At 46.1% G+C, this 13,389-nt stretch overlaps 2 protein-coding genes across 12 annotated transcripts in view; both read right to left on the bottom strand.

Annotated features, from left to right (window-relative positions):
* Positions 1 to 568: 568 nt before the first annotated feature.
* On the bottom strand, positions 569 to 4,771 carry rpia (ribose 5-phosphate isomerase A (ribose 5-phosphate epimerase)). Its single transcript, XM_029139158.3, has 9 exons — positions 4,505 to 4,771; positions 3,830 to 3,890; positions 3,693 to 3,748; positions 3,473 to 3,532; positions 3,191 to 3,255; positions 3,044 to 3,112; positions 2,792 to 2,933; positions 2,350 to 2,449; positions 569 to 2,256 (listed from the first exon to the last, which is right to left on the bottom strand). The coding sequence occupies exons 1-9, from the start codon at positions 4,670 to 4,672 to the stop codon at positions 2,159 to 2,161; spliced, it is 819 nt and encodes a 272-aa protein (XP_028994991.1). The 5' UTR covers positions 4,673 to 4,771; the 3' UTR covers positions 569 to 2,158.
* Positions 4,772 to 5,201: 430 nt separating this feature from the next.
* The window catches only part of slc4a11 (solute carrier family 4 member 11), a 59,508-nt gene continuing 51,320 nt past the window's right edge, over positions 5,202 to 13,389 (bottom strand). For 10 of the 11 annotated variants that reach the window (XM_055505681.1, XM_029139113.3, XM_029139115.3 and 7 more), the window contains 6 exons: positions 13,197 to 13,303; positions 11,528 to 11,693; positions 9,932 to 10,105; positions 8,947 to 9,142; positions 7,708 to 7,877; positions 5,202 to 7,355 (listed from right to left, as the gene is read on the bottom strand). In XM_055505681.1, the coding sequence (XP_055361656.1) occupies positions 7,289 to 7,355; positions 7,708 to 7,877; positions 8,947 to 9,142; positions 9,932 to 10,105; positions 11,528 to 11,693; positions 13,197 to 13,303 (880 nt within the window). In that variant the 3' untranslated portion in view covers positions 5,202 to 7,288. Of the gene's footprint in view, positions 7,356 to 7,707; positions 7,878 to 7,897; positions 8,604 to 8,946; positions 9,143 to 9,931; positions 10,106 to 11,527; positions 11,694 to 13,196; positions 13,304 to 13,389 lie in introns of those variants that run through there. The other variant, XM_055505682.1, reaches the window with a different exon arrangement.

The following is a 13,389-nucleotide window of genomic DNA, read 5'->3' on the forward strand; positions in this document are numbered from 1 at the left end:
TCATTTGTGAGTAGTTGTCAAGACTGTCGACATGAAAGCATCAACGTGGCTGCAGTGCAGATGATACGGTTCCTGTTCCTGATCACGAGTTGTGTCTTTTCACTTTGTTTTTCCTCAGCAGGAAGGACAATGACGTCTGTTTTGTGAGATACTCTAAGGATTCATTTAGTTTTGAAAGACAAACTGTCTGCAGTCACCAGACGTTTCTTTTTAGATGTGCACGCGTTAAACACTTGAAGCACAGAAGCCGCACTTCTAGCATCAAACTGCTTCTAAAGCGATAAAGACATTGCGCACCCAGTTGGCTGTGCACACACTTCGAGCTTATAGCGCCCCACCGTGGCCACCATGCACAACATGACCAGCATGCGGTGGTATTTGCGTTCAACGTTCAATTTCTACACAAACATGTTTTTTGGGCTTGCCAATATTTACACCTCCAAGCTCCACCCAGGAAGTTTTCATTATTTTAGCTTCAGCATCTGACTTGGACCCCAGTCTGTTTTGAATCATTGTGCTGAATAAACAAAGTCAAACCATTAGAAATCAATCAAGGAGGCACACTGGAGTCATTTTGGTCCTGTATTGGTTGGCAAAGCATTGTACCGTCACAGTGAAAACGCAATCACAGTCACACTGGTAAGAAAAGAAACAAAACGACTGCTGGTGCAGAAATCTCCAACGCAATTAAACAAAATAAGCACATTTTCAGTCCAGTTAAACACTAGTGTCTACAGGCCCGATGTTAATAAACCTGACATCTTCCTTCCAGTAGAACAATACAAATAATAAGACTGCTTGTAGTTATTAAGAGTGAAACTGCTTAATTGTAAAGTTTTTAAAAATCTAAAGGCGTTGTGGAAAAAAAAAATAGAAACTTTCAGACAAACGTTGGTTGCTCTGGACAGTCAAGAAATGTGTGTAAAGAACTAGAGTTTAGAAATGGGGGGGATTGGTAAAATATTTAAGGAGATTCAATAATTCCTGTGCAGCCAACATTTGTATGGTTCAGCTGGAGGTTTAGCATTGTCAGCATGGCCTCCATACAACTCTATATTAAAATGAATTCATGGCAAAGGGTTTCCTGTAAACAAACAGCTTGTGTTTAAAAAAAAAGCGTCAGAAGTGATGTACAGGCACAAAGAAAAAAGACATACAAACAGGAAAGTACAAATATTCATGGTTTGTTCTCTGTTCAACAGTGGGTGCAGCCTTTAAAACCCGCTGACTGACTAGTGTAACTCTGCAGGAACAGCTGTGGAAACGGAGGAAACCACAAATATTTCCACAACTCTGTCTTCATAGTCGACACCACCGCAGAACAGAAGACACAGCACTGGTCCAACGGTAAGGGTGTGAAATGCTCTGTACTAACTGCTGTCCAGCTCGGTGCCATATCACATTATCACAGCACTACAACCAAATGATGGAAGTAGGACTCATGCACCACAGGGTGTCTGCAGCGTCAGCCATCTCATTCATTTTGAACCTTGCTGTTTAAATTAGTCTGTTAATTAGAGAATTTTATTCTTTGCTACACATAAATGTTTTCTCAAATTGTTCATACTAATCTCTGTTCTGTGGTCCAATTAAACAAAGGTAAATCAGCTTTGTTACTGCTCACAGCGTCTTTGGCTTCACTTTAGTAGCAGAACCTTGCCATTTGCTGCAGATGAACAAATGATAGTAGTTTCATGGATCATTATAAGCTTGTACCTTTAATGGCATAGTGCATTTTAATAGATTTGAAAACATAATCTCAAGGCCTGCCTTAGTTCAACTTAGCGGCACTGTTTTAATTCACCGAGCTGGTTCAGAACCACAGTTGTGCAGACATTCAGTCAAACCCACCAATTACTGCGCACAAAAAGCCCAAACTCCCAGTTTGACCACGCAGTAAATCTAGACATGAAGCATATCAATGGTGATTTAACTCAGGCACTTTGAAACTCTATAATATGCATAATCAGATGCAGCATCTCCCAGATGAGAAAAACTAACCAATGCTGATTTTGAGATGTGTGAAAATGTCCCTGTTCCAGTTTTATCCAGCTCTGTCTAAACATGGTCTGAGACCGGGTGTAAATTATTAACACGGCACTTGTGGGAGAAATGAGTTCATCTGAAAAGAGGAGGGACTGTGATTGTGGCGAAGGCCTCAGTTAACGTGAGGATCTCGAACCTGCACGCTTCCATCCTCCATGCCAAAGTAGGCCCGTTCAGCCATGCCGACGAAGAGGCCCGTCTCCACCACACCTGAGGAAGTCAGCAAGAGACGTTTACGGATTACACACACACACACTCCTCTTGACTTTATAAACCAAGAGCCGGAGTGTCTCCGCTTTCCACCTGGAATCATTTTAATTGCTGTGTTGACCTCCTTCCAGTTCTGAGCCTGCGCAAACTTCCAGTCCAGAATGAAGTTGCTGTTGTCAGTGACCACAGGACCCTGGGAGACAGAAACACATCCAGCATATTTGACAATTCTATAACTACAGAGAAAGCAAATAGATCTCTGGCTACAAAAGCAATGTGGACAATGAATTACTACTGTTGAGGTGATCACTTGTGATGCACAGGAAACAATTAAATAGCAGCACATCTGTGACTAGGGCCTCCTTAATAAACATACTGCATATATGCACTAATTAGCAAAGCAACCATTTCCAGGATCAGCAGTCAAAGAAATAAAAGCATCACAAGCATGTGTATCTTACTGCAGGAGTTGGTAATTCAGTGAAGTTCTACACTACAGACAATCAAGTAAGTCTGAGGCCAATTCTCCACTCACAGCTTTACTGACAGCCATCCGTAGGCTGGCTTCCCCTCCGAAACGCTTGGCTATGGTCCTGGAGATGGGGACGTACGCCATGGGGATCACCTCGATGGGAACTCCTTTCTTCCACTGTTGGCCCAGAGCCTTGGAGTCTTTCCTGAGAGGAGAACAGAGCATCATAATGAAGAGAATACAAAGTGAATGATCTGTGGTCAGTCCTGACATAACTTACTCCTCTGTGTTTCAGTAGAAATGCAAAATACCAACCTGTAGTCGGCAATGACAATAAAACGCTTAGCACATCCGGCCACAATCTTCTCCTGAGTTAAACAGCCGCTGTGAGACAGAGAGAGAGAATCTGAGACACACACTCAGCGAGAAACAGCTGCCCTGTCGTTAGTAAATTGGACTCACCCTCCACCTTTAATCAGCGTCAGGTCTGCGTCCACCTCGTCTGCGCCGTCGATTGCCACATCCAGCTGACGGGTGTGGAAACAAACACAGCAACTTATTACACAAGCACACAAACCTATCGACTGAAGGCTGCTCCGCATCTAGAGCCTCCAACAGTCAGCTCCACCGTTCAGGCTTTGCTTTTAGAAGGCATCACTTTCACAGCGCTCCAATTCAAGCTGACAAGGTTTCAACGCCAACATACTGTGGCTTTCAGATTCATTTGTAACAAGCTCGTCATACTTCTGGGTGCCTGTCCAGATCCGACAGCGTGAGGCCGTGCTGCAGAATCAGCTGACGAGCCTGTGGAAGGAGGGGGGGGGGCAAAACAGCAGCAGAGAAGATGAGTGTTTATACTTTCCGCATGATATAAATATATAAATGAAAGCTGGAGCCTTCAAAGTCACCACCTAAAGCCACAATGTTGCAGCTTTGTGTGGTCATCAGTCCTGTAGGGTCTCACCTGGAAGGACGTGGGGACACACACGATGTTCAGCTTCTCCTGACGCACCCTCTCAGCTGGAAGCAGGAGAGAGAGAGCCGCGTGTTTACACTTTACACTCTAAAAAGGTCTGGTGGCCCAACAGTGCGCCTCCTCACCTAATCTGTCCACAGCATAGACGATGGTCGAGCCGCTGCCCACTCCGACCACCTGGTTGTTCTGCAGACAAACACAGAAGCTGCTCAACACTGAGCGCCAGATTCTGGAAGTGAAGACGGGACCGCAGTTGGGTCCAAACTATATTTAAGCTGCATTATCTGGACAGTCACTTGTGTTGGATCCTGAACTGACGCAAAGCAAATATCAACGCCAAAAGTGGTGTGTGACGTCATCACAGTGTAAACACGCTCCAGGTCCGCATCTTCACGACCTCCTGACCCGCAGCCAAGCGTCCGGTCCGCTAAATCCACTGATTCGTCGCGTTGCCCTAGTAAAGTCAGCTTCGCTCTGCGTCCACTGTTGCATTCCGCCTCCCGCCCGTTTCTAACCACGTAGCCGGTCAGCATCAGCTAGCTGTGTTGCTAGCAGCTAGCACACGCTCTAAACGACCGTTGGCTAACTGGTCTACAATAATGGACCCAGTTGGCCGCTGGCAGGACGGGTATTAGCTCGCTTTGCTAACCGCAGCTAGCTCACTGCTAACCATGCTAGCTTACGGGACGGGGGCATGCGGCTGGACAAACCGCTATTCTAAACACAACCCGGTATCAAACGAACCGCCGGGTGCTGGTACCGGTGCCGTTACCACCTCGCCGTCTCTCCGCCCTCCTCACCTGCACGTGGTTATCCACAGCCGCCACCGCAGCCAGCTTCTTCGCCTCCTCTGCCATGTTTACCGCGGACCGACCGAACGCACGCACGTGCTCCTGTGCGCCGCGCGGACCCGATGACAGAGCTCCAGCTGTGATCTTAGCGAGGGAGACCCACCCCCGCAGTGTCATGGCCCGGTCCGGCCCGGCCCACAACGCACCACACACTAAATGGAACCGACGGTGGTGCAGCGACAGCAGCGACGTCACCGGGACGCTGCGCCAAAAGGAAGGTCCACGTAGTGATCAGCTTACGATACAATAATGGTTTATTTACACACGACACCTATGAAGTTATAAGAAATAATACTAAACATGAAGCTGTAAAGTGTCATATTATTACAGCTACAAAGTATGTATGCATAAATATAATAGGAATAAAAGAGGAATTTGCTGTAAATTGTATCAGTTTAATCCCATTTGAGTAAATTAAAATATATCGTGACACTTTTTAAACTCACTTTGAGGAATATAAATGTGTTTGTTTTCTTTGTCAACATTTTGTTAAAATCTTTGATCTGGACAAGAGCCAATATTTGCATTTAAACCAGGGTCCACAAGAGAACTGGACTCGTCTCACATGACGTAATTCTGTTCGGAGGTTCCTGGTTTTAAACACCATGTTCCTTGACTTCACTTAATAAACACAAGCAAACTGACGTTTACATCACTACTACTTTTTATTTGGCAAACAGCTTGAGATAGTCTCTTTTTCATTGTACAGTATATAGTTATATACTATAGTAAACCAACACATTCTGTTTGATTACCATTTTTTCATATTACAGCTTACAAATATAGCTGATCTTTTTGACAAAATTACAGATTCTGTTTGACACCCAAATTAGTATGCTATATAAAAATCCACACATCTTACATTCATGATTAGAAAAAGGAGGGTTGTGAAATCAGGAAACGAAAAACGGAGGGGGGGTCAAACACCACAGTACGCGATTCCAGTCAAATCCAATTAGGAGGAGGGGGAGTCGGGGATTCACAACAGAGAAGCGTGTCTGAAACCAACGTCGAGTCCTGTGAGAAAAGTTTGCTGCTATTCCAAAAATCATCAGTACAGAGAAGATATCAAGGAACAACAACAATACCGGCACATAAGAAGAAGAATGGGTAAATCTCTGTACGCAGTTAGAAACTAATACCGCTCTGTGGATTCGAATGGACAGTCCGTAAAACTAAACTTTGCTTTGCAGTCATACCCCACAGCTCCTCTCTGACCGCCGCGGTCTTAAGGCTTAGTCCGAGGATTATGCAAATGCTCCCGAGCTTTCCTTTCACGCCTCGCTATCTCGGCATGAGGCGTCTGCCTAAATTGGACGTCTTACTCGCATCTGTGAGACGACGTTGAACAGAAGCGCGTGAGAGAGCTGCCATGTGGATACTAATGCCTCCGCTCCGGTGACCCGGCGGGTCAGCGCAGCAGGTGTCTACCGTGAGGATGGATGGAAAAGTTGCTGTTAGAAACGCAGCTGGTTTGTCATTGGTCCACTGATGGGTCAGCTTCAGCGGGAACCCATCACCTCCCAGCTGAAGCTCTGCTTTATACACAGTATTGCTGGATACTGAGCGTTGCATTCGGCTTGTTGACCTGTGTCCTGTGTGGGATACACGTCCATTGGCATCACATTGTATTATCAAAACCCCAGAGGAGGCATGCTTTAAGCAAAGTTTTTTTCTTTTTGTACTGTAGATAACAAGATCATCTGGATTATTACATGACAACATTGGCAAGCATCAATCTACAGTGTAATCATTACATCTAAATAGAAAACAAGACCAGATTCTTCTAAAACGGATCTTTGAACACTTGTTCACAAAAACAAAAAAAGAAATGAAGAAGGGCTGTGTTTTGCTGAACCCATGTCGTTTGGATTGTTTGACCCCGGCGTGACTCCCCTCTTCACCGACAACGCGCCAGAACTGAGCTGCACTGTGACATGGAGCTGAAGGGACTGATGTGTAAACAACATGTAGGACGAACCACTCGAAACAGGGAGTAAACACACCAGATAAGCGTTCGTCATGATAAATAAATATGCTATTTTATTTGAATCAAAATTATTTCTTTATATTGCCATAATATATTCTAATAACATCACTGTATGTTTTGGTTTGTGCTGTTGTTCTAAGGAATGACCTGTGGAATGTGTTGTATTGGGGTGAGCACAGGAAGCTGCACACGCTCACGCACTCACTCGCTCACACGTTCATGAACACTTAGATCTGTTGGAATGACTTGAAGTGTCCACAGCCACAAGGTGCAGGAATGTGAAGGTTAAAATTCCCTTTACAGGGGCCTGAACGCAGCACTCTTACCAGGACACGTGGAGACCTTCCCAGACAGTATTAGCAGGTACTTTAAGAACGTCCCCGTGGGTTCTACGCGAGGAGCAGGCTGCAATGAGGACGCTGTAAAGGGGAATCCTACAAAGTAAAGGAGTGAGGGAGGATGAGGGGCGTTACGGATAAATGGAGGTCAACCAGGGACTTCTGGACAGTCCTCTCTTCCTTTTCCTCTAGCTCTCATCTCCTCCTTCTCTCTTCCCACATTTCCAGTGCTGCACCTGTGAGAATGTTCGTATCAGATACAAAAATCCAAACAGTCGGCATCTCTCCTTTTTGCTTCCGGACAGTTTTGCATTGAAAAATATGTTGTTTAAATCCTTTTTTTTTCTTTATTAATCTTTGTTGCAGATGTCTTTTTGCGGATCCAGAGTCCGTCTCCACCTGTAGCTACATGTGTTGGGCGTCCATTATGTCCAAGTATTTGGCCTCAATGATATGAGGAAGCACGTTGTTCCTAGACACACAGCAGACAGAGGTTAGGTTTAGGTTCTGACGATGGAGGGAACTCAAGTTCTCATGAATTTAAAGTGTGTTTTTTATTACTAGCTTCATTACTTTGTGAAGGTTTTTCACTAGTCTGGCACTCGACGGAAAGTGTGTGGTGAATTTACACTTATCACAGGTATCGCACAGATGCCGCCTTCACACAGATGAGCCGCAGCCCGAGCTTATTTTGACATTTCAATATGTAATTAGGAAAAGCTTAACTCGTTCCCCCACAGACATCCCAGAATCAGACGCACATTCAGCTCATCACGCTTTTAAAACAAGTCAAAGGTTCCGAGACAAAATGGCTGCAGTCGTACCTAATTGGGATTAGCAGGATCATGACCAGAGGGAAGATCATCTTCATGTACGGTATCGGGTACATGCCAAACGTGCACAGCACCAGCAGCTGCATCATCTGCAGGAAGGTGAAGTAGTGGATTTTCCTCTGGGGCACTTTGCGGATGTAGTGGGTGGGCGGGTAAGACGTCTGCAGGAGGTGAGAGGATCAGGACAGATTAAAACACGCTCTTCCCTCGAGCCTCGCTTCCTCCCGGTCCTCCGCTCTCCCGCTGAGGGGAGTCAACTCAGAGTTTTAGATAATAAATAACGCGGGGCTGTGTATTTATAGCGTGGGGCGTGAGCCCGGACGTGCGAGGCCGGCACCGGCGAGAGAGCCGTTAACCTGAGATTTCTATATAAAGATGTTGTTTCCGGCCTCGGCGCGGCGGCGACTGAAAAACGAGCTCGTCTCCCCTAATCTGCTGTCAGATATGGCTCTTTACAGCAGCAGCAGGTTATCTCCCGCTTACCTCTGCCAACAGTCCCTGTTTACCACCTGAAATGATTTGGGGAAAACGTGGCCTATCTGGAATGTGCAAAAACAAGATGCAGAAAACCTGGAGTGGCCTGAACGTAATACTGTATTTACAGTAGAACACATATATATAAAGAACAGATTAGAGATTATAAAAACAACCCAGCATTAACTGTCTGTTCCAGGTTTATCTGAAACCGTTTCCTGTCTTTCTACCTTATTAGTCCTTAACATTTATTTATTTCCACAAATTGGCAGAGTTTCACATTGACATTGAGCACGGTGAGATTCAAGCATCCAACAGGAGCACGGAGGGCTTCTGTAACAGTTACCCATGGGAACCATGTGGGGGCGCTGGTGTGTGAGGTTACTGCAGCGTGAGGGGAGGAAACGGCTCATCTGTTGATTAAGACAGTAGGCAGTGAAGAGGTTAACCCCAATGCAGGGCAGGAAACAGAGAGGACGTTACTGTAGGTTTGAGATGAAGTCGGTCCGTATCATTCTCTAAATCACATCCATCTAGGATTCTTAATAAATCCAACACAAATAATTATATTTGCAAATCATACGGTATGTGATTCAGGTCTGGCATCGAGTCAGCCGTTTGATCTGAGGACATATGGGCGCGCACACACACACACACACACACACACACACACACACACACACACACACACACACACACACACACACACACACACACACACACACACACACACACACACACACACACACACCTCACCTGCTCCTTGAGGAGGAGAGCCATGCGGTCGCACATCTGGTTGCCGTCGATGGAGGTGAGGGCGATGTAGAGGAACAGGCCGTACAGCACGGGCTTGGGAATCCACTGCAGGGGCACGGGCAGCAGCAGCAGCGACACGCCGATGAAGATGTTGGCAGCGAGCGACGTCAGCCGGGTCTCCTTCACCTGGACGATGCTGAGGAGGAGCACGCGCACAATCACGCCCATGAACGAACGCAATGCCACGTTTCCTGGGATTTTCTTATCAGTGTACCTGCACATTTTCTATTTATCCATTATTATTAAGTGACTCGCTGGATCCCGAGGAGCCACGTGGACACGCTCAGTCTTCGCCTGCTTAAGTGCCATCTTATTTAATGCTCGCGTGTCTGCTCAGCCTGACTGTCCATGCGTGTTTGAGCCTGTTTACGGGGGACGAGGGACACTTCATCCCTTCTTGTTGTTTTTACAGCAGTGGATAATAAAATGTAAAACCAGATTTTATCTCACTAATAAAGTCAGTAATGTATCTTGGAGGGGTGGTAAATGTCCAGCAGCAGGTATCAACACAGTGCTTAGATTTAGAAGATGCTGATTCGTCTCTGGATGCGTTTTTATTTTAGCCAGTGCTGTTTGTACTCTCCTTAAGTGTTTTTTTATTGGATTGTTGTTAGTTGCCACGATTATTTACGACTCATAACATGCAGGTAACATCTTTGCTCTATCCTGATGATGTTCCTGTTGCGGTGCATTCACATATCACACCTTACGTAATCCTCATGCTAACTACCATTCTACAGATATCGGTGTAGCCACAGTGATGAACTTAATCCTCTCATCTCTTAAAAACTCTCTCCCATCTTCCCCTCAGAAAAAAAGGTTAGTTACATAGCAATCAAGCAATCAGAGGAGAGCAGGATACAGTAGCTACACGCTCTGAAGGCGACCTTTAATTGGGCTTCTGATTAGGCGGCGGGCGACTCACGTCTCGTAGAGGTGCCCCCCCTCCACGCGCTGCTCCACGAAAGCCAGCTGCCGCACGTGGAGGGTGGAGTGGGGGAAGGCAGCGTGCATCCAGGGCAAGCCCAGCAACGACATCAGGATGTTGATGAGCCCCGAGAGCATCAGGTCCCAGTGATACGCGGTGCCCTTCAGCAACCTCAAAGAGCAACACAGCTCGGTCAGAGACAACAGGGAAGAGAGAAATGATCTATTGGCAGAGTAGACGAGGGAGGCAGGTTCGTCATCAATTCACCATCATTGTCAGACATATGACCTACATACACTTAAATACATGTGAGTTGTAGAGCAAAAGTTCGAGGTCAAACTGGGAAAAGCAGATCAAGCATCAAGGTGAGTTTAATCTGGATGTATCTGCAGGGTCAGTGCAACGCTTTAGTTGAAATTCACTCTACGTCCCCGGCGGCTACTGGAGACACAGTTACACAAACACAGGAGCTGCATCAACACTTGATGACATTTTAGGAAGAAGGAGTCTGAACCACTGCGTCCATTCGCTATGCACCCAGGGATCTGCATATGCAGCAGCATTAAGACGCCAGATCTTACATAAACACAAAGGGCGTCATCCTCCTAGGGTTAGCGGTGGCCTTTAGCACGACCCGAATCAACCTGTCCACGTGTCCCACAAACACACGGGAAGAGTGAATGCTCATGCTTCTACTCAGAGAAAAGTCCGTATGGAAACAAACCCAGCGTGGTGTGACTGTAAATCTACATAGAAGACAGACTGTGACCCTGCTCTGGCCCCGTGTTTCCTGCTCATGTTAGTGAAGGATCACTGCTTCTGCAGCAGACCGTGTGTGCGTGCGTGTGTGTATAGGATCTGTGTCCACATACAGTCACTGATCTCTAATCACATCTCCTGTCCTTGAACGTGACATTGAAACCACTGCATACGGTAGATTGCCCTAAGTAGCAGGTGTTATTGGTAAAAGCGTCAGAATTACTGCAAAAATAATTTGTTTAGTGGTTTGTGTGGTATTTATTTATTTGCATAATGTTGACAGATGCAATCATCAGGAAAAAGATCATTATGTCTAAGTAAAAAAAGAAAGCCAAATGTCAAACACAGAAGAGAAAAGCAGGAACAGAAATAGCCACACATTTTCGTAGCTTTCACGCTGAGCGATGGAGTGGTCAGGATGGGAGTTAAAGCTGCTGCTGCACCATTTACACACATCAGGAGCTTCCAGCCCAGATTCAACTCTAGTACGACTGTTTTGTGCTAAATTAAACGCCACCAGTCACAAAAGTTGGCCACATCCAATGTTTAGGGTGAGGCAAAAGACCAGAGGCCGAGGGCCGGCTGCTGCCTCTGAATTCTTTTGTCCAGCGTAAATATAGAAGTCAAATCTCCACGTTGCATTCAGGCTCTGGGGCTTCTCCAGAGCTCCCCGGTTGTGACAACTTGACTCAGATGTCAAGTTTCTGGCTGAGTTCATCCGGCTGCCCCAACACAGCGGGGCAGCAAGGATTTAAATCAGATACAACAAGCGACTCCCTTCACAGGACATGCATAAACAACGGTCCTCGGTCGGTGGACGCGTGTGGGCTGTACCTGTTCTCCGGCGCGTTGGTCAGCGACACCACAATATTCTGGTCGATGAAGATGAGCAGCGCCAGGAGGAAGCCGAGCCCCATGGCGCTGAAGACGTTCATGATCGTCAGCCGGTTGAACTGAGCCACGTTGAAGATGGGCCGGTCGTGAACTTTAAAAACGGGCACTGTGCAAAAGGAAAAGGGAAAATGACTGTTGTCTTCATAAACATTTCCCACTGAGAGGATTCCGTTACGTGTGGAAGTGTGTGTGTCAGATTAGTGTGTTTAAATGCGGAATATCTCATTTGGGACTGCACTCTCTCTCTCTGTACTCCTGCAGAATTAAATGCAGTTGGGTAAATTGGGGAAGAAATGACAATATAATAATGGGTCTATTATCTCATGACTTCCTGTCTCTGGAGGTAAAAGAAGGGAAAATTGGCCAAGCACTTAATTTTAAATTTGTTTGAGGGTTTGGCGCTCGTCTCTGTGTCGCCGCATTTCTTTTTTTTTTTTTTATGTCGACCCCCGGAGAACAGCTGCTGCCTTGGCAACAATGAATGGAGACTGGAAATGATGCTAAACAATGGGGGATAAAAACTGAAAATCCCCAATGTGCTCTGGCCTGATCCTTGATTAAGCAACATGAAAAGCCAATGAAGGAGCATCGCAGGTTGACAGGCCGTCTCAGAGGTGGAGCGGGTTCTGTATGGACGTTCAATGGGGATAGAACCTGAAACAGTCCTGCATATACAGAGAAACATCATGTGTCTTATAATAAGAACTATATCATATTCTGATTTTATTACTATTTTAGCTTTTGATTCAACGGTTTGATGACTTCACTGCTAAGTGTTTGTGGCTTTGTCTGTGTGCCGCTCATAAAGGAGGATTTATTAGACAGCCTCAGTTGCAGACTGGTGTATCTACGGTAATAAACCAGCTTTTAAGTGTATTTGCCTGCGCTGCTGGTATAAGACTGTAAAGTTCATTTCCCCCACAGGCCACGCTGAGTACGTAAACCTCCCCAGATCAGTTATTAGTGCGAGAGCAGTGTTAGAAGATCCTGGTTCCTTGATAAGCATTCAGGGTGAAAGCCTTTACGCTGCGTATCAAACACTGAATCCGTCTGTTAAACGCATTTATAACAGTGAGCTGAAACCAATGATCACATTTTCAGGAACAAATAATTTGATCAGGTGCGTGAATAAATTGAATTTTGGCTTGTGTGGACTGAACTGGACACCAGTAACAGCTGTGGAGCGGGGGGTACCGGTAGGTCACCCATTAATCATGAGGAGGGTTCCTGGTTCACAGCGCAGCTAAGACTGTCATGAAATCTGACAGAGACAATGAACTTTAATCACTTCTGATGGAAGTATGTGTCCTGTGCAGCAGCTGGACATGAAGCAAAGCGCCGGAATCCGCTGCGGCTGTCGTTTATGACGCCGACAGCTTTTTCGCCCAAGGCTGGTGGACGTTGGAACACACACCTCCTTGGAAACGCTGGATTACTGGACCAGGTCTCTATCTGAACTACAGAGAATTCATGAAGACGTCTGACTGGGGTTTTCGCTGTGTGCAGGGCTCTGCAGCCTGAAACAGGCACTGTGCGATCAGACCGTGTTGTTTTATTTAACTCTCCATTCAGTCAGCTGAATAACAAATAATACTGAAATAATACTAACGCCCGATGTCACTGAAAACGTAGGAACCGATGATGGAGAACAGCAGCACGGAGATCGGCAGGGCACAATCCGACAGCACCTCCCTCACTTTGGCATGCAGGAACGGACTGAAGGAGAGGGGGGGGGAGTGGGAGAGAGAGAGAGAGAGAGGGAGAGAGAGGGAGAAATAATAAAGGAATACAATTACTGTGGA

This window comes from Betta splendens, chromosome 22 (genome assembly GCF_900634795.4).
Source record: "Betta splendens chromosome 22, fBetSpl5.4, whole genome shotgun sequence".
NCBI classification, from domain to species: Eukaryota; Metazoa; Chordata; class Actinopteri; order Anabantiformes; family Osphronemidae; genus Betta; species Betta splendens.

Excerpts from the sequence above, each read along its gene's own strand:
- rpia (XM_029139158.3), bottom strand. The coding sequence starts at position 4,672 with ATGACACTGCGGGGGTGGGTCTCCCTCGCTAAGATCACAGCTGGAGCT. Across the intron at positions 3,891-4,504 it reads CTGTGGATAACCACGTGCAG|AACAACCAGGTGGTCGGAGT; the intron begins GTGAGGAGGGCG and ends GTTTGTCTGCAG. Across the intron at positions 2,450-2,791 it reads GGATGGCTGTCAGTAAAGCT|GGTCCTGTGGTCACTGACAA; the intron begins GTGAGTGGAGAA and ends TCTGTCTCCCAG.